Source organism: Helicoverpa armigera, chromosome 13, assembly GCF_030705265.1.
Source record: "Helicoverpa armigera isolate CAAS_96S chromosome 13, ASM3070526v1, whole genome shotgun sequence".
NCBI classification, from domain to species: domain Eukaryota; kingdom Metazoa; phylum Arthropoda; class Insecta; order Lepidoptera; family Noctuidae; genus Helicoverpa; species Helicoverpa armigera.
Genome location: NC_087132.1, coordinates 7,997,696 through 8,017,567, shown reverse-complemented (window position 1 = coordinate 8,017,567; position 19,872 = coordinate 7,997,696). Strand labels below are relative to the sequence as shown.

At 37.5% G+C, this 19,872-nt stretch overlaps 1 protein-coding gene across 2 annotated transcripts; it reads right to left on the bottom strand.

Moving 5' to 3' along the window:
* Nucleotides 1–3,842: 3,842 nt before the first annotated feature.
* On the bottom strand, nt 3,843–19,135 carry LOC110370664 (protein argonaute-2). 2 transcript variants are annotated; one of them, XM_064037412.1, is made up of 23 exons: nt 19,057–19,135; nt 18,936–18,975; nt 17,792–17,843; nt 14,875–15,809; nt 14,618–14,794; nt 14,449–14,537; nt 14,244–14,343; nt 14,037–14,157; nt 13,657–13,790; nt 13,123–13,292; nt 12,463–12,556; nt 12,081–12,185; nt 11,611–11,738; nt 10,861–10,972; nt 10,106–10,270; nt 9,717–9,821; nt 9,053–9,172; nt 8,616–8,705; nt 7,718–7,849; nt 7,257–7,366; nt 6,597–6,693; nt 6,079–6,281; nt 3,843–5,517 (listed from the first exon to the last, which is right to left on the bottom strand). In XM_064037412.1, exons 3-23 carry the CDS (start codon nt 17,802–17,804, stop codon nt 5,421–5,423), a joined length of 3,297 nt encoding a protein of 1,098 aa, XP_063893482.1. In that variant the 5' UTR covers nt 17,805–17,843; nt 18,936–18,975; nt 19,057–19,135; the 3' UTR covers nt 3,843–5,420. The 2 variants fall into 2 exon arrangements, with proteins under 2 accessions (XP_063893482.1, XP_063893483.1); XM_064037413.1 differs by lacking the exon at nt 19,057–19,135 and having other exon boundaries at nt 18,936–19,041.
* Nucleotides 19,136–19,872: the final 737 nt, after the last annotated feature.

Here is a 19,872-nt window from a genome sequence, read left to right as displayed (position 1 = left end):
TCATCGGAAGTCTAACTATGACTCAGTCTACCGCTCTACCAACCTTAACGTACCTATTCCTCAATCATGCAACGTCACGCATGTTATCCACCAACATCTTCATTTCGTAATATAATTTAAGTAGATTTATTTTAATCTTTATGTAAATGCAAATAATGGTAGCATTCAAGACAACATGCGCACAGAATGAACTCATTCGGCTGTCCTCGACACAACATTGAAACCGAATTGGTCAAATAAGTTACGTTTAAATATACTAAAACATTCAAATTGCATGCAACCATGCAATAATTACTGACTTACGAATCAAACTTTAAAATAAGTAAAGGTATTATTAACACGATTTATTTTTCGGTCACAATTGGAGAATGGGTGAATGTCGCGGTTTAATTGTGAATAAATTAAAGTAGGTACATATGGAGTGTTATTAGAATAAGATAATCTTATAGCGGAAGGAAGGATGACGGTGGCATAGACCTTGCATCTACTTCCTTTATCGTAATCGGAACTAGTGCACTTGCTCAACCTCCACTCTCGACCCAATGAAACGTACCTACACGGTACACCTCATATTTACTTATAAATTTCTTATTAAAAAACAATGTCAACCGATTATATAGTAGAAAACGCTGTTTTCAAACCCGTTTTACTTGAACACACAATTATGCAGTCAAGACTTTATAGGCTTATACAATTAAGCCGAAATGCAAATGTGTTTTTTCACATTTACTTATCACGAGATAAACTAATAATCCGGTGTAATTATAACAAACTGTTATGCAATTTATTTTTATTGGTATAACACACGTCAATCTAGATTTATAAATATAGTCTACAGACATTTTTATGGCGAGAAAGTGCGTATAATGTAAAACATACTAATAAACACGTCGCAAAAATACAATATTTTCTCCTTCAATTAATTAAACCTGTTTGCAGAATTAATTTGCAGCCTTTAGCCTTCTATTTGCTGTAGGCACTGCCTATCTAAAAAAGGCAAGAATCGTGTGAATTAATTACCTGTTACTAATCGGCATTTTCTTTGTGATTCAAAGTCATCTTCACTCTATCGTTCATCATTTAATAGATGTTGTGTCAGAGTTGCAATATTCTTAGCAATACATTTGTAACGATAGCTTACTCATTGTCGTACCATAAACTGCATGCATCGATAGAACAACAAGGAATTTCAATTCCACCTCGTAGATACCACAGATTATAATTTTTATGAACCACTGTGAAATATGCTCTACTCACATTTTCTTCTGTAGGCATAGTAGATAGAGTACTTAATCATGTCGTCAATAATGTCGTAGATGTGCCGTCAATGTCTAAAACAAAAGAATTCGCTGCAGTACTAGAGCCTACTTATACATGCATACGTCTACAATAATTTGGTTAACTACACAATGCGGTCTACATAGCTGTGGTCAGGCCCTACGGTTGCTAAGACAGTAGGTAGCTATCAACCAAGCTTACGTGACCACTTGCACGACTCAGAATTCGTGATAAAGCCGTGATGATAACTAAGATAGCTTTGTTGTATAATCAACCTTGATCCGACGAAATACGTGCTTAATTCCAATGCCTCGAAGAAGCAAAAAAGTGCTGTTACAATAATACTTTTCTTTCAGTGAACACTAAGAATAGAATTGTAGAAGTTTTTCTATATACATTCAATGTCTTTTACTATGAAAAAGTAGCGAAATAGTACTCAAATAAATAGATTTTACAAGTCAGCAAGGTTGCTCGTACTTTCTGATCCACGTCGTTGAGGAATTTAAGTATTTCTTCTATATTTTTTTTTCGTATAGAAGCATATACCTACCTAAGTTAGAACATTTTACTCTTATTTTTTAACTTTAAATAAGCTACAATCAAATATCAACGGTACTTTTCCCCGTTAATTAGGTGGTTTTACATCCTATTGTAAAAAATAGACTAGGTACGTGAATAATTTCTACGCAATACGTAGCGACGAGTCTACGGCGCAGTGGCGGATTTACAAACTTGCCGCTAGTAGGCCATTCAATTTTTGCCGCCCCTAATGATTGTGAACTTAATGATATTTCTGTCAGTTACTTACTAGATTATTTTTGCAAGCCTCTATGTACCGAAGAGTTTAATGTTAACAAGTTTATATGACAGCGACTTTGAAGCGTAAAACCTCTGTAACTTTTAAACGGCTCAATCGATTTTCATCAAACATGTCTAAGAACACTCGCTCGTAAAACACCTGTAGTACAAAAAACAAACTAAATTGAAATCGGTTCATTCGTTTCGTGGCGGCGTAGCATCGGGTGGCACCCGGGGCGGACTACCTATTGAGCACCCCCCCAAAAAAAAACGACAAATGTAAAAACTTTTCTGTTCCAAAATCAATAATTTTGTACCAAAACGAGTAAAAAGAAACCGCCGTAAAGTGAAAAAGTCGCGAGCGAAGCGAGCGCGAATTTTTTTAGTTTTGGGTCACAAAAATACCTACCCAAACAAGAGTGGAAAAAAAGCACTGCAAAGAGAAGAAGCCGCGAGCGTAGCGAGCGCGAAATTTTTGATGTTTGGGACGCAATAATACCTAAAGAAATCAGAAAATAGTCACTGTCAAGTGAAAGGCGCGAGCGCAGCGAGCGCGAAATTTTTTGAGTCTTGGAACACAAAAATACTCAAACAAGTTTGAAAAAAAAACAGTGTAAAGTGAAAAAGCATATATATATTACAGTTTATTAATTTGCGTTAATTATTCGTTTATTTATATATGGATTGTGTACTCATATATACTCAATTATAAAAAAAACCTGTAAAAAAAATTGCTGAATTTGCCGCCCCTCTAAATCTGCCGCTCTAGGCACTGGCCTACTTGGCCTATTGGTAAATCCGCCACTGCTACGGCGGCGTAGCAAGAAAAGGATAATCAAAAACTAGGCAGGTAGGCAAAAATCCTGGATTAACTTTGATCTGCCAAATTAAGTTATTTAATATATTTAAATCTTTCAACAAAAGCCAGGACGCTTACAAAAAATCTAGGTAAACTGGACACAACACCTGACCACAACCAGACTCCGGGGTGCCACGAGACATTCCGTATAGAAAAACTTAATTGTTAATTTGCAAAGCATTATTGTTATTTTAAACATGCAACAAGCTGTAGCGAAGTGTTAGGTAATTAACATGCACTCTATGTCGAGGCGGTGCTGAGGCCGAACTAAATAGGACAGAACCGCCGGAAACCGTTGTACGAATGTTTTGTTTTATAATATTACGTAAGGCTGAGAACTGTGTCGTAGCTGACCATTAGTGGCGATTAGTTTTTTATTAATTGCTGAGTAAGTAGATGTTCCAGGAAGACGGCGACTCTTTGTATAGCTGGAAACATGGTAAGTCTTCTTCTGTTTTTGAGAAGTATTTCAGACAGGCTGAAAACTTACCTATCCCATAAGAATTATTTCCTATAATACCCCAACGCAGAACTACACACCTGGCTGTCGAGTCCAATACTAATAATAAGCATACCTCTAGGAACTATTTTGCTCAAAAAGGTCTTCCAGTTCTAGGGCTCATAGCAGATTCGGTTCTACGTCGATTTATGACTTCGACTAACAAGGCGCCTCGGAAGTCCTTCACCCTCACAAACCTCATTTTGAAAACTCGGTCACATCCCCGTACATCCGAGGGGACGAGGTTGAGAATCGGCATCGGTCTTATGCCTGTAGACGTGTGCCGAGAAATGAGAGAAAGAATACACGACATCCCTTTTGAGGAGTTGTCTGTTTGAATTTTGTAACGTCTAATATAAAGATTTGATTGTTAGGTAGGAAACGGAAATTGCAAAATAAAACATAACAGACCCTTAAAGTATTTATTGACTACTTGATAATTTAATTGAAGTTACAGACAGTAAAGTACTTTAAGAAAACAGCGTTTGTGGACTTTATAAGATACCACAACTCACCCTGTTATAGATCCATTTTTTTGATTTTTATTATTTTTTTGCAGGCAAACTATTTCGACGACGGCGTTCTTTTGAAGATAAAACATGATTGGTTATAGTTTATCGTAGGAATACCACGACAAAATAATGAGCCTGAAGTTAAAAGTACACAACATATACTACAGCTACACATATAATTGTTAAAGCTAAATTAATTGTATAACGAAGCCGTTACCAACCATCATCACAATCTTTTTCGTTACAATTTCAGTCTCTCAAATTCACATCAGTTACAGACATTTAAGTTACCTCAATCATGCTCCTTTCTCAACCTAGAAACTTAGGCGATTCTAGCTACTTCAGCATGTCTCTGAACAAATTGTCAAGCTCAAATCTATTGGAACTGCTCTAAAACGTTCTTACACATGGAGGTATAAGAATAGGGTATCAGAGTGCATATCAGAAAGTTAGAGAGGGAGCATTCTAAGCCAGCACTCTGTCTTTGTCTTGCTGACTCGTGATTGGTTGTTCCCCTCCTCAACCACGAGTTAGACAGAGCGCTGACTTGAAATGCTATCTCTTTAAACCCCTGATGGACTTCTAGTGAGATTGCACTCTATTTTTATACCTCTATGTTCTTACAACTTTAGATTACTCCCTAAATATTTTACTGCTAAATAACTTTGTATATAGTAAAGATACTGTCTTTATAAATTTGAGGTTGTGGGAAATTCAATTTAGCGGTAAACCTATTTAGTGAGCAGTGGTGCAATCCTGTCTAAAACTTAGGTCGTGGTAACGCCCCCCTTATATTTTGTAGAATTAAAATCTTGATATTACGACATTGAATTATATTATATTAAGGACATCGAACAGAGATTAAATGCATTATATTCTAAAAGTTCATTGATAATAATATTCTAACATTAAGATCATTTGACACAATCCCTGCATAATGCTTACATTAAAAATAAAAATCTCACTTTAAAAAATAAATAGGCAAGAAATCATTTCTTAAAAATACGCAGATAGAAATTCCGATTTATATAAACAGGTAAACAAAATAGGAAGTACCTTTTATAAGCAGTACTTGAAACATTACGATAGTAGGTATAAAGAATGTTAGAAAATATCCAATTTCACACATTTATATTTTTTTGTATTTTTTAGGTTTTTATTTTGGTCTATTTAATTATTTACGACTAATATAAATGGACACTGATATTGAATGAATGATTTAATAATGATGTGCGTTAATCTACACTAATATTACAAAGAGGAAAGATTTGATTATTTTTGTTTGTTTGACAATGAATAGGCTCCGAAACTACTTGACCAATTCTAAAAAATCATTTAAACATAGGTTATATTTTATCCGGGTACGGTTAGTGTTACGGAGCGCGGGTGAACCTGCGGTAAAACGGCTAATACAGCGATAAGATGAATATAATATGAATACTAAAGTGATTATGATTTCCTAGTATAAATATGATTAAACGAAGAACATGCGACTGAATTGCAGCATCTTATCGAGCACGTGAAGACGCTTCGGCTTGCGTTCCAGCTCTTTGTTGTCAAACTTCTCGCCACTGGAAATAAAAAACATATTTATCAGTTACCGCTCTTTATTTTTACATACATAGAGCCTATTAATACGTCATCAGAACCCACCCCCGCCGCTATTGCTGATCACTATATAGTTATCGGCACGAATCTTGAGCTCTGACCTACATCTGCGCAGAAGTAATTTATTGGGTCCCTTTTGTGGTATGAAGTGAGGCGCGGGAGCGGGCTAAAGCGGTGATTGGCCCGCAGTGCACCGCGTCATAGCCGTCACTCGGGATTGGTTCTTTGCTAATAAATCACTTCTGCGCAGATGTAGGTCAGAGCTCAAGATTCGTGCCGATAACTATACAGCAACTGATTTCCATCCGTGTTTTCACCCGCTACTCGGCGAAACTACTCGCTTTGATTAGATATAAAGTATCCACTATTAAGATTGCAATCTACTATGTAATGGTCGGGTCCAAAAGGGCGTACACCCGCATTTTGGCGCGCTACCTTCTTAGGCGATTTTCCGTTATGGCACATCTGCTAGTGATTTTGTTCTTTATGCGTTTTTTGTTCAAATATTAGTATATACTACTTACTGTGTAAGCGATCTAGCTCGCAGACAGGCGAGATGTGCGTAGTAAGTGGGCGTGGGGTAGGACACGGAGCGCATGCAGCGCGAGTACAGGTGGCACAGGTAGTACGTCAGCTGCTCCACTTCATCGTCAGGGATCTTGCCGTCGTTGCACACCGCGTGGTAGCGGGTCGGACGGGCCGTGCCTTTTATGGCCTGGTGAGATACCTGACAAACAAAAACATAAGACATATTTTGTTAAAAAAAAAATCCACCTTAAAAGTTACGAGAGACATCTAGAAAAACATAATTTTAGAAATTATGTAAGTATATTTTAATATGATTTTAAAATCGAAAACGCAAACAAACGGTTTTTCTTCTCGGTTTTTACAAATGTTGCAGAGTGTTCGCGCGTCAGATTTTTTGTCCCGAAATAGTAACATTCTGATACAATTTAGTCATTCCGTTCCCTAGAGGTACATTATTATTTATTATTTATGAACTCTAGTTTTAGGCGTGTTACTTTAAACAATTAATACATACCAGATAGAAGTCCAATTCAGATGAGTGAACGATGTCAGTATCCACGACGGTGCCTGGTTCCACGTTCTGTTGCTTGTTCACTCCTTCGTTGAACAATCTAAAGACAAACGAAGAATACAATGTTATTTTAATTGAATATTTTCCGATTACACGTATACATACTTATTGAAATACCCCTACACGCAATTCATTATTTAACTTACAATTGTTACAAAAATTGTATTGAAAATAATCAGAAACGCTGTATGCTCCTTTTTGCTGCTTACAAAATAAGTCACTGTAGAATTTGGATATGGATGTTTTAATTCCAGTGAGCTGCGGCCGCGTGTGAAGGTACAGCGATTACGCACAGAAAGTCGGATCGGGCGAAACAGCGCATTGGCACTTCCACTCGTTCTTTCTCTTCCATGAGCTATACTTTTTAAGTACCAAGTATGAAAATTGCTAGTCTATGGATCACTTTAAAAAAAATGTATATTAAAACGTCCAACTGAGTTATTGTTTATTAAAGAATAGCTATTAAAGAAAAGCTTTCCAAAATTCATTCACTGATAGATAGCTACAATGTTCCTGAGTGTCATACGCTATATTTTATCCCGGTAGTTCCCACGGAACGCGGGTGAAATCGCTGAAAACCGCTAGTAACATGTAAATTCATACCTCGTGTGATGTCGCTTCTGCACCAATAGGAACAGTACTTCAGGCTTCCTGGACTGTCCTGCCATGCGCTGGTAAGCGTTGTGAACGGCTGCGAGCTCACTGTTCATCACCTATGCGAGGAAATAAATACTCCTTTAAACATTTTATTTTTAGTGGAATATACACTGGAAGAAGTTTCAGTTTTTGAAGTTATACTACTACTCTTTGGTTACCTGTTCTTCGGGTTGATAACATAACAATAGTTTATTGTACCTATAAAATAATATAATTCGCGCGTTTCAGACCCGTTCATTTAGACATACGTATAACAAAAGTTTCAAATCCTTTAGGTTGGTAACATTCCTTTGAGACGAAACTACTAAGTTCTAAGGGCTGAATATACCGACCAAAATATATTAACCTTTTTTGACTTATAAGTTCTTGTAAAGGCTTAAGTAAATAAATGATTTGTCTTACAATACCTGAGCGAACTGTCCTTCGGAGACGCCATCGCGGAACACGAATATCTTCCTCGGCAGAGCGTTGTGGTTGCGCTCCTTGTACACCTTCAGGTGATCGAACATCATGTCTTCGAACTCCACTATCATCTCTTTCTGTAATTGTAATTAACCCTTTAACTGATATCGATACTAGACAGAATATTTGTTGGACACTTGGTGGTTAAGGATGCGTTCAGACAGACCGGCTCGGAGAGGAGAGCAAATTCCTAACACGTTGAAAATGGGACCTTGATATTTGGAGCAAGGTTTATTTTTGCATGTGCACTGCTTTCATCGTCAAAAAGTTCTCGAACGCGCTCGGTGTAAAATAATAAGAGGAGCCGACCGGCTCCGATTGCGTACTTTTTCTCGGTCTTGCTTGCAGATATTTTGCTCTGATTGCATCTCATGCAGCCGATCGGAGCCGATTCCGGTCTGTGTGAAAAGAAAAATGCGCGCCGATGCTCTCCGAGCCGGTCTATCTGAACGGACCCTTAACTGACATCGGTCCCAGACAGAATATTTGTTGGACACTTGGTGGTTAATTTAATTGATGGTTTTCTGATGAAAAGTGGTTTTTCCTGCTAGGTTAGGGACTTGACGCGGGTTCGTGTGGGTATTCTTCCTAATACATCCATGAAAAAATCCGTACTTACATCGGTGAAATAAAAACCGTATGAAAATGCATTCAGTAGATTTTGAGTTCAGCGCGACAATAAAGATGTTAATGACCGGAAGCGGCAGAAGGCATTTTTTAATAAAAATATATAGAAATTAAGTTATTCAACGTTATCATAAATAAAACTTTCACAATTATGAATACATACTGTACGAGATTGTACGAGATTGTTATTCAAGGGATTGAGGTATAAAATCTTACCTTAGGCGTTTGAATGCTGAGTTCAATGTTATACATGTAACATTTCGGATCGATTGAAGCTGTCACCGCCGCAATACTCGGTATGTTGGACTGAAATCAGATAAATCAATAGCATTGCGTTCATTTATACAAAACGAGTATTTATTACAAATATATGGTTTATGATTAGTCAAAAAAAAAACAGTGATTTTATTAGATCTACTATACATATACATTATTATCTTTCACCCGCGTACCAGGTGAAATTTTTCAGGAAATTCTTTATACTTCAAAATATAGCTCAACACATTTTTCAATTTTTTTAGAATATTCGTAGCCTACAAAATCAAACAATCTAATATTTCTTCTTTGTAATATTGGCGGTCCTGTCAAACTAACATTTTAAGACAAACAAGTATTATAAATTAAATTAGTGACATATATGAATTTTTAAATACCTGATCCGGCGAGGGGTGAGTAACATCAGCACCAACGATCATAACTCCACCGTCCTTCAAACACTTGGGCATAGTGACCGTATCTATAGCTTGGTTTATACCCATGAGCTTCGAGTTCACCTGTTCAAAAACCATACATTAACTACACTATTACATTTTCTCCTATTGAATAAGCATATACCTATAAGGCTATTATTTAGGCCAATAAGAAGGCCAGAAGGCTACTTATTTTTAATTACAGGAATGTGGGATTTAGTGGCAAAAAATAAAGCGAATAAAGGTTAATACTGGTTTAATTTCCTCTTGAACTTCTTTTACAAATCTTTAAAAATCTTATAATCTTAGCGTCTTAGCGTCTACGTCTTCCATCTTGTAATTTCTAATCTTCATTCACTCTCTTTCACTCTTCATCGCTCATGCATTCCTTCCTGCTCATTCATACGTTCCCTTGTACTCAGAATTCACTCCACAGAAATGAAATGAAATCTCGTCCCGAGGGAAGCAACTTCCACATCAGGATAAAAAGTAGCTTATATATTATTCTGTATATAAATTATATCACTGCCAAGTTACATTAGAATCCGTTCAGCCATTACGACATAAGCATCCCAACGTAGGTACATACTTTCACCTTTACACATAATATTAGAAGGATCATTGTCACCTTGAGCAGAATGTTCCTGGCTGTCATCGGGTTCATTCGCCTAGCTGTCATTTCCTTTACGCACTGGGTCAGAATTCCTACTTCGCGTTCTGCCATCTGTTTCACCTGGAGATTAAGATTATTTTAAAGGGACTGAAACATTAACCAAGCTAATACATATTGAATAAAAATATATCAAAATATATAGTTTGTTGATAAACCCCGCAGTCGGCTACATCTATGTTTAAAGTCCCGTTCTCATGGTATTCTTTCTTTTTTTATTCATTCTTTTTTATGGACTTTCTATCGATATAAATATCTTCGAAACTCAATAGTAATGAAATCATTGAAACATTTGAACCATACATATATTCTACTATGTCATAAAAGAAAAATTTATTCACAAATACCTTATGATAGTCATCTCGGCCCCTCGAAGACACGATAATGAATAAGAACTTGACATCGCGGTAAGCATTCATGAGGATATTATGCAGTGATGTCATTCTAGCGCTCACCATCACCATCTTAGGCCGAGCCACACTCATACCCATCTGATTGCCTGTGCTTATGATCTGAAATTATTTCACAGAGTTAATAAAACAGTTGGAACCATCCATCTCCCAAGCCTTTTTCCCAACTATGTTGGGGTCGGCTTCCAGTCTAACAGGATGTAGCCGAGTATCAGTGCGTAAGTACATATGTATGTAAATATGAATAACAGTTGGAACCATGGAGAACAAAATGACTAGCAGAGATGCTGCCAAAATGCGGAGGTGTGGGGGACGAGGAATTTTTCTTTTTTCACGTTCTCCGGACCTGACCATTTTTTGCAATCCGAAAAATAGTTAACAGATGTCCCAAAGAACCCGAACACTTATTTCACTCGTAACTCGTTTTGGTCATGCCCACCGTACGAATTTGACCTAGAAGTAGGCGCCTGACCTACGTGCATTATGGCATCTCCACTCATTCCATTGTGATTCGATGCTAATGGACTAGGAATGGGGAAACTACAAGAACTGCCAATAACATGTACAAATGGCACAATATATTGATAAATTATTAACTCGAATAATAAGATCACACCTGTGTCAATTAAAAGGGCCACTTTAAAAGGTAGAGTATATGTTATTTAAAAAAATATAATTAATTGAAATGTTACCAATGAAATCATTTCGTCGTAATTATTCCTTGGATCTGTGTCCAAAGCGACGAGACCCCATGACTGCAAATGTTCTGGTTTCAAAAGGCGGTTAGCCTGCCATTGTCCTCTTCTGAAAAATTACATATAAATATTATTGTTTTTATGTACACTAATAACAAATTTGATGAGTTCGTTTATTAGAACGCGCTTATCTCAGGAACAGCTGGACCGATTTGAAAAAAGTCTTTCAATGTTAGGATATTGGTAGCCCATTTATCATAATAAATTATAATAAATCTGTAGAGAGGTCAATTCTGTACATTGAATATATTTCCAAAATAACTATTAGGGGGTGATTAGTGATCGATACTGACGCCAAAAATGCAATCAGTAAAATTTTTGTCTGTCTGTCTGTATGTTCGTTATGGAAACAAAAACTTGCAGATTTTGACGAAACTTGGTACAATTATTCTTCATACTCCTGGGCAGGTTATAGGATACTTTTCATCACGCTACGATCAATAGGAGCAGAGCAGTGAAGGGAAATGTTGGGAAAACGGGAGAAGATACTCCATTTTTTAAGCTTTCGTCGCGTGTGCAGCCGTTATGGTTGAAGCTACACCGAAACCACGTATGTTCAACCTTATTGACCGACAATAATATTATTGACGACTTTATAGACATATCTCTTTGCACAAACTCCGAATCTAACGCGGACGAAGTCGCTGGCAGAAGCTAGTACAAAATAAATAAAAATACTGTTCTTACCTAGGAACTATTTTGCCATTGCCAATCTCCAAAGTTGGTGGTTCCAAAACCTTTGCTTTGACGGTGTAAAACTTATCAGATATCTCAAGGCCAAACTGCTTGAAGTCTTTGTTTTGCGAGTATTTCATCTAAAAATAAAAACTTTTTCGTGAATATGAAAGAAAAACATTTTCAACAAATTAGAGTTATCTGTGCGATTAATAAAATAATCTCTGCAGTTTTTTTTGAAGTGCTCCTTTTCATGGGACTTATTTTAAAATATATTACTTATTCTTATTTGTTCCTGATTCATCTCGTTTTTTTTTTGTAAACCAACTATAATATTACTCTATTTTCTTCTTCTTTCTGAGGAATATATATGGCGGTTTGGCATATTTTCTATAGAACAGCTGACAAAACTTCATACATATTCTTCAGGTAAAAGTTATCTGGTGCTTGAAAATGAATGTTTTTTTTTCTACACAACTTACATTGGAAATAACTTCTGTAATTTTCTGGAGTCGCTCATCAGGCGGAGTCGCGGCTTCCTTCACCATCTTTGCAACTTGCTGTTCATTCAGCTGTCTGGTTAATGGCTATAAATATAAATAACAATTATATAAATAAATATTACTAAAAGCATGATTTTGTAGGTACTATAGCCAAATTAGTTTTTGTTCGAATTTCCACAAAAACCTTAAGCTACAAGTCAGAATCAGAATACTTTATTTGTAAACACAGGTCAAATTACAGCAGTGTCAGGTAAGATGTTGCAAGTAGGTAGATCCTCCACTGTTTTCCCATAGTCCAGTCAGAGAACTTAATAGTTTTTAAGAGTATTTCATAGGTTTTTATTCATTTATTAGTACATACCTGTCCATAAGCCACTTGCAACAGTTCAATGGGGAAATAAATGCATCTGTCCCTGGAGCCAACCCACAAGCAATTCAGCTTAGGGAACTTCAGCCTAAAAACAAAACACAAAATCGTTTGAAAACAGACATTTTACTAACTCGTAGAACGTTACTATTCTTGGCCTTATACACCTTCTTTAGAATCTGCCTATTTCTTGTAATACCAAAAATGTCTCAAAGAACCTGAACGCCTTTTTAGTTCTCTAGTAACTGGTCGTTTTGGTCATGACCACCTTACACATTCGACCTAGAAGAAGGCTCATGACCTAAATGCATCTCCGCTCATCTTTTCTGACTCCGTGGTCGGGCCGAAATCGCTTTGTGGGTTTTAGAGACTTTCACAAAGCAGCCCGGAGGCTAGAAGTTGGTGATTTATACACCCGGAGAGCACATGTCGGTCCTGCACATGATCTCTCTCCGGTCGTGTCGGTTTACCGTCCCATCGGGCTATGAGAGTGAAGTAATAGTGAGTGCACCTGTGTCTGCGCAAATGCTTTTGCACTATAACATGTTTTGCGCAGTTGGCTAATTTCCTTATATGAGAGCAGCCGCCATGGCCGATAATCGGCTAGGAAGATCTTTCTAAGTGGAAATGATGTATAAGAACTCAGTAACTCACCTATATTTCTTATCCCTGGCAAAATATTCGCCGACCGTAGTCTTCCGTGTACGACCGTCTGGTTCAGTGATAGTGAAAGTGAGCTCGTCCGGGGGTCCCACCATACCGTTGCATACGAACTCGCGCCGATGACCCGCTGAGGGCGTGTTACCTACCAGTGTTGCTACCACCTGGAATTTAAAGATAGTTTTGGTGTTGCCATATTTTTTTGTCACGATAAACTTTTTTCCGTCACAGAGTTACTGCACAGAACTAAATTCTAGCTATCAGCTGCAAACGGGGTTGGCAGTTGTGGACACATACCGATGGCCGATATGTAGGAATTTTACAAAGAATTGCAATTGTATAAATTGTTTTGCGTAAGCTAAGTTATTTATAGATTTTTGCGGAGCACCCAATGGAGATGTGAAAATAAGTGTTTTAAGAATTTTGAAATAGAATTGTTAAATATCCAGCTAAAGGAAATTAAAAACACAGACACATGCCGCGTTCATTACATACGATAATAATATCTTAAATGTTTTTTTTATTTACCTTTAGGCCTTTCACGAAGTTAGAAAACTGTTCACCCCCGCGTTGATGGTCGACATTGCGAGTGGGATCCAAACCGAAATCTTTGACGAGGGCATCAAGCACGCTCTGGTGTTTAGGGAAGCCTTTGTGAGCAACTAGAATAACAAAAAACATCTATAATATGTGCAGATATGATGATAATCATGTAGATGTATGTAGATTATGCTGAAATAATGTTGCGGTCTAAATATAAAAAAATAACAGTGATGTCAGTAAGAACCACTTTGCAAATGGCGTAATAATATTTAATAGTCATAATAATATGTCTTAAGACACCAAATTGTGATTAGATTTGAGAACCAGTATTAGAAAGATATTCTTAGTCAAAAAAAAATACTTACCATCAATGTTGATGAAAGCCTTGTTAGTAAATATAGCAGATTGGAACAATCCAGTCCACATTTCGTATCCACTGCCCAAGTCTACAGGGCGCAATGGACGCTTGAAGAATTGACGACCAGCCTGCAAATATTATGTTATTACTTTAAATATTCGAATCAAATTAAAAACATATGTAACGATAATTTATTGGCACTTTAAGAACATACCTTCACATAAGATTCCAAAGCACCTTGGCGTAGAATAACATCAATACATTGAATTTCTTCAGTGGGGTGACAAAGGGATGAGCTTCTGTTCGCCATATAACTGTAACAACATCATATTTCAAGTAAGCATCTAATGACAAATTTACTAAAAATCTTCGAACTACAGCAAAAATCGTGCAACTTGTTTATAATACGACAAACTTACCGTTGAATGTTACCCAAATCTACAACACCAGTAGCCTTCATTGACACTTCAAAATTCATAGGCCTTCCATTTTGGTCTATTATTTCAACCTGAAAAATACATATACTTAAAACAAAATCACTTAATTTAACCATAAAATAAAACAAAATGTGGTTAAAAAAATACCAACGCGTGTATTGAATCGTTCCGTTGAAGTAACATTCTTGAGCGGACGCAGAGAATAGCAGTTCTTCATCTGATCGAATGCAATCAAATCTTTCGAGAAAAATTCCGCTTTCACCTTCTGGAATACTTCGGGTAACATTCTCTTTGGCCTGTCCGGGCTGAAGCTAACATCGTAACGCGACTGTAAAAAGGTAATTACCACATTAAAATAGCTGGAAATATAGAGTGATAAAAATATGCAAAATTAAGGACTTAACTTACAATTTGAAGTGTTTTAAACGTCATTTCCAGGTAATTGACCATTACTCTTATAGCCCTGGCCCGAACCATACCTCCAGGTATCTTGTTTGGTATCTTGTAACGACATAATACCGGTTCTAGAGATTTTGGAGGCCGTGTCGGCAGTGGGGTTTGCTGGGCAACAACTGGTTGCGGAGTGGGTATCGGCGCGGCTGTCGGCGTCAACGGCGACGTTCTCGGAGGTGGCATAGCAGTAGAAGTAGACGGACCTGCCGCAGCAGACCAACCACGTCCTCTGCCCCAAGGACCTGGCGCCGCAGTTTTCTGAGGCTCCGGCATTTGTACTAATACAGGAGTAGGCCCTGAGGTACTAGGTGAGACTAGTTGAGAACTTGAGCTGGACGCTGACACTGATCTTTGATCAGCGGCTGCTGGTGCAGCAGAGGCAGCAGGTGCAGCAGGGGCAGCAGGGCCTGCAGGGGCAGCTGGTTGCTGACCTTCAGCAGCTCCTTTCTTCTTCCGAGGCTTCCTTTTCTTACTGCTGAGCAAGCCTAAACCAGATTCTTCCTCAGCTTCAGGTTCAGGTTTAGCTGCGGCTTCTGCAGCAGCCGGCTTTGCAACTTCGGCCGGCGCTTCGGGAGGAGCATCAGTTTTAACTTTTTCTGGTACCTCAACCGACGGTTCAGACGGAGCCTCAGATGCGGCTCTAGACATAGTTTCAGATGCTGATTCAGAAGTAGAATCCAAACGTGATGGTTTTCTAGACGCTTCCATAGTCAGCCGAGCTTTTTCTTTCTTCTCTTTTCTCTCCTTCCTCTTACGTTCTGCAGCCGAAAGATTGGAGTCATCTTCTCCCTCTGCTGGTGGTGGTGGTATTTCTGAAGTAGATGGTTCTTCTTCTTGGACACTACTAGGAGTTTGATCCTTTGCAGAATCCTTTTTCCCTTTCTTTTTCGCTGTAAAAACGAGTTTTGTTCAAAAATAAATTAAATAAGTAACTTAATTAAAATATTTTTCACACAACATAAACAACCTGGGCCCCGATTCTCCTAAGTTAATAATGTCAAAATCGAATAGAAATCGAATCGCAATATGATCGTAATAGCAGCTTTAACCATATCGGGCATTCTGCTACTAATAAAAGACTAATCGTATTCGATTGACATTTGATTGGTGTGCGATTGGTCTGCTATTTTGATGATTTTGGTCTATACGGTAGTTTGCTGTACAATCATTTTGCAATCGTAAATCATTTGCAGACAAAATGATTCTTTATTGAATGACAGAACAGGATAAAAACGTTTATTTCAAAGAAAAAATAGCGGAATGCCACATACGCTTCAATCGTAATCGAGTCGGGATTGGATCTCAGTCGAATCGAGTCGAACGTCAATCGAATGGCGCTTAAGTTAAATTAAGAGAATCGAGCCCCAGACTCAACAACACTAGAGAAAGCTTTACAGGTTCTTGTGAGTCCAGAAGGACACTTGTCCCTTAAAGAAGACACCCATGAGTTGATCCTAACTAGTGGACCTCAACCTTGCTAATGTCTTCATTGTATAAAATCAGGACAGTAAGTAAATTGTATGCTCTGACACAGATGTGTCTTCTTGTCCATAGAATTAATGTTTATACTGATGCAGTTTGGAATATTACAAACCCTGAGACAAGCTTGGCTTTGTTATAGTTTAACCATAACAGTAGCTTTGTAACAGTAGCATATCAATCTGATCAGATTAACAATTACATTTTATACAATACTAGCTTTTGCCCGCGGCTTCGCTCGCGTTAAGAAGTATTATTATTAATTAGGTATGGTTTTTGCGGCTTTACTTTTCTTTAGCGTGTGTAAAAAATTAGGGCCTACAAAACTTCTTTGGTATACAATATTCTTTACTAATCTGTCATAAGGCACTAAAACTATTAAGTTATTGGGTGAACTTACTCGTGAGCAAACAACATAAAACTGTTCATGAGAGAAGCAATGAGATTCTGATTCAACATTATTTTGTTCATTCCATTACGTACTGATAGGTTCAAACTAATACATTTTACATCCTTCATCATCCCTTATTTTATCACCCGTGGGGGTTGAATGGGGGTTGAATTAATCAAAATCGTATTTAAGCGAACGTCATCATAAAATTCTGATTCGTCATCAGGACTTCTTCATAAAATCTAAGAAGATGTATACAAACTTTCATCCCCTATTTTATCCCCTTAGGGATGGAATTTATCAAAATCCTTTCTTAAGGGTTGCCTACGCCATAGTAGCTTTATGCATGCAAAGTCTCAGTCCGATCTGTTTAAAATTGACAAAGTTTCATACAAACTTTCATCCCCTATTTTATCCCCTTGGGGGTAGAATTGATCAAAATCCTTTCTTAGCGGATGCCTACGTCATAACATCTACCTGCATGCCAAATTTCAGCCCGATCCGTCCAGTGGTTTCAGCTGTGCGTTGATAGATCACTATGTCAGTCAGTCAGTCACCTTTGAGTTTTATATATACAATATAAAACGAGGGTTCAGACTATTCGGGGATAAAAAAAAATCAAGTCAAGGACAATTTGACTGTTGCATCACTGTTGCACAACATTATTATGATCCTGGGATGAAGCAATGACTCATACTTCATTTCTTAATCTAGAACACACCTGTTGCATTGAATGACCTAGTTTAACAAATCAATATCAAGCTACCACATACATAAACACAGAAATACACACAGTTCGCAAAGCTCAAAATACTCTTTTGTGAAAATTGATAAAGTCTTTAAAACTGTAGTCACAAATTACAATACCGAATGAACAAAAGAACAAATAGTTATAGCAATAGGTTATTAACTGTTACATCATACAACAATACTTGTTATGGAGCCAACTTAAACTAAACTCGCTACTTCACTATAAACAATAAACAAAACACAAACACTTACATGGTTTAACCATTTTGGAAACTGCTTAGATTCCAACCAAACTTCTCAAGATCTGTAAGAGTACAACAATACTAGTTGAATACACAATTCTAAAATAGAATAAAATTTGCTGAATTTGCACAGGTGCACTATTTCACACTGGTATCAAATGAACAATATCAATGCAATGTCTGGTGTCTTATAACACGTCCAATGTATGTTGTTAGATAGAATGTTCTAGTCTAAAATAAACATACATGGAGAAATGAAAGTTATAGACTTCCCCTACTACAGTGTTGCCACTTTATTTGAATTATTGAAATGGCAACATTTAATTAAAATTGTGTGGCTGTGAGTTTTCTCTTCTCGGTCTTTTCAAAGTAGACAAACAATGACGGTAACAATTTTGAGTGTTCTGGTAGGCCAGGTGAAAAAAAAATTGCAAGCCGCAATCGCTTTAATTGCAGAAATAAAAAAATTACTAGTATGAAAGTGAATATATTGCTTTTGTGTATAAATTGTATACAAATTTTAAATAATTTCAGACAACAAAATCTATTGTGCACCTTTTTTTAGGTACTAGGAGGCTTGCGTTTGGAGGTTTGACCTCAATCTAAATGAACCAAAGACGACTGACCAATCCTTTGACAATCTATAGGTAGTAGTTTTAAAAAACTGTGCAGAACATAATAATTCAAACAAGTTGGCACTTGCTGCCAATACTGATTTCATAATATTTATTCAAATGAAACTAGATTCTACAATAACAGTTAAACAAAATTTTATGACTGTATACTGTAGATTCTTCATTTATCATTATGCGTTTCATAGTTATTGGATGCCTACCTATATGTTGAAAAATCATTTTAGTTCCTTTTTCACTCAAAAACAACGACTTTATTCACGCAATAGTGGACTATCTTGTTTGGTCCAAATGGCGGATGGTAAAAGTATACATACATAGATATGTACTAGCTTTTAGTTGTGCTTTAGGAACTCAAGTGCCAATTATTGAATGGGATCGATGGATAATAAAGAGCTGGAACTATCACAGACAGTTACTGCAAAATTGGAAAGCAAATCGAAACGAAACCACGTTGAAACCCATTTAATCACAAATATATAATCTCAAGGATAGCTACAAGTACTGGTACAGTATACTTACATTTCTGCTTCGGACTTCTTTACTTGGGATTTCAATTAACCTGAAAAAACAACAACACTTTATATTTTGCAATTAGTGCTACTCCAGAATCACCACAATCCAAGCAAACGACTCCACTCACCACAATCAAAATAAATAATCTCTAATCACAGACCAATCAATGGCCGGCCAATGCAGAACTGTCATAACTGTCAAATACGTTTTGTATACTACTGTTTATGTTGTGCTATCAAATAAATCAATAATAATCAACAGGGTTTGCACTATTACAGAACTAAATACAGAAATGTTACCTGTTTTAAAGTTAACATAATATTCCCTCATAATTGCAGCTTTTTCTATTCAAGCTTATAAGAACGTTTATCGTTTATGAGTTACGACTTCCACCGTGGGTATTAAACATATTTTATTTTAATTCATATGCCTGCCTAGCGGTTTCCCAAGTAACTATGTTGGGGTCGGCTTTTAGTCTAACAATGACTTTAAATCTGAGCTGATTCTGACCTCCTCAACCCAGTTACCCGGCCAACCGGATATTTACCCTTTGGCTAGACTGGTTAATGGTCTCTGCACACAGCGAGCGCGGCGCGGCGGGACGGGACGGCGACGTGACACAATGTACTAGATCGTCGCGTCGCGTCGCGCCGAGCGGGACGGGTCTGTGTGGCGGCCTCCGTAATATCTAGTTCATTACAACTGCTCAGCGTCTCGTCGCCGTCCCGTCCCGTCGCGCCCCGCCCGCTGTCTGCAGCGACCATAAAGCCAGTAAGACTAACACCAGTCTAACCAAGAGGTATTGGGTAACTGGGTGGAGGAGGTCAGATAGGCAGTCGCTTCTTGTAAAGCACTGGTACTCAGCTGAATCCGGTTAGACTGGAAGCCGACCCCAACATAATTGGGAAAAGGCTCGGAGGATAATGGTAAGTCTGGTTGACAG

What these genes read in the sequence shown, in the direction of transcription:
- LOC110370664 (XM_064037412.1), bottom strand. An exon ending in ACGACGAAATGATTTCATTG is followed by an intron (nt 10,271 to 10,860) that starts GTAACATTTCAA and finishes AAATAATTTCAG; the next exon opens with ATCATAAGCACAGGCAATCA. An exon ending in CGAGCTAGATCGCTTACACA is followed by an intron (nt 5,518 to 6,078) that starts GTAAGTAGTATA and finishes TTTTATTTCCAG; the next exon opens with TGGCGAGAAGTTTGACAACA.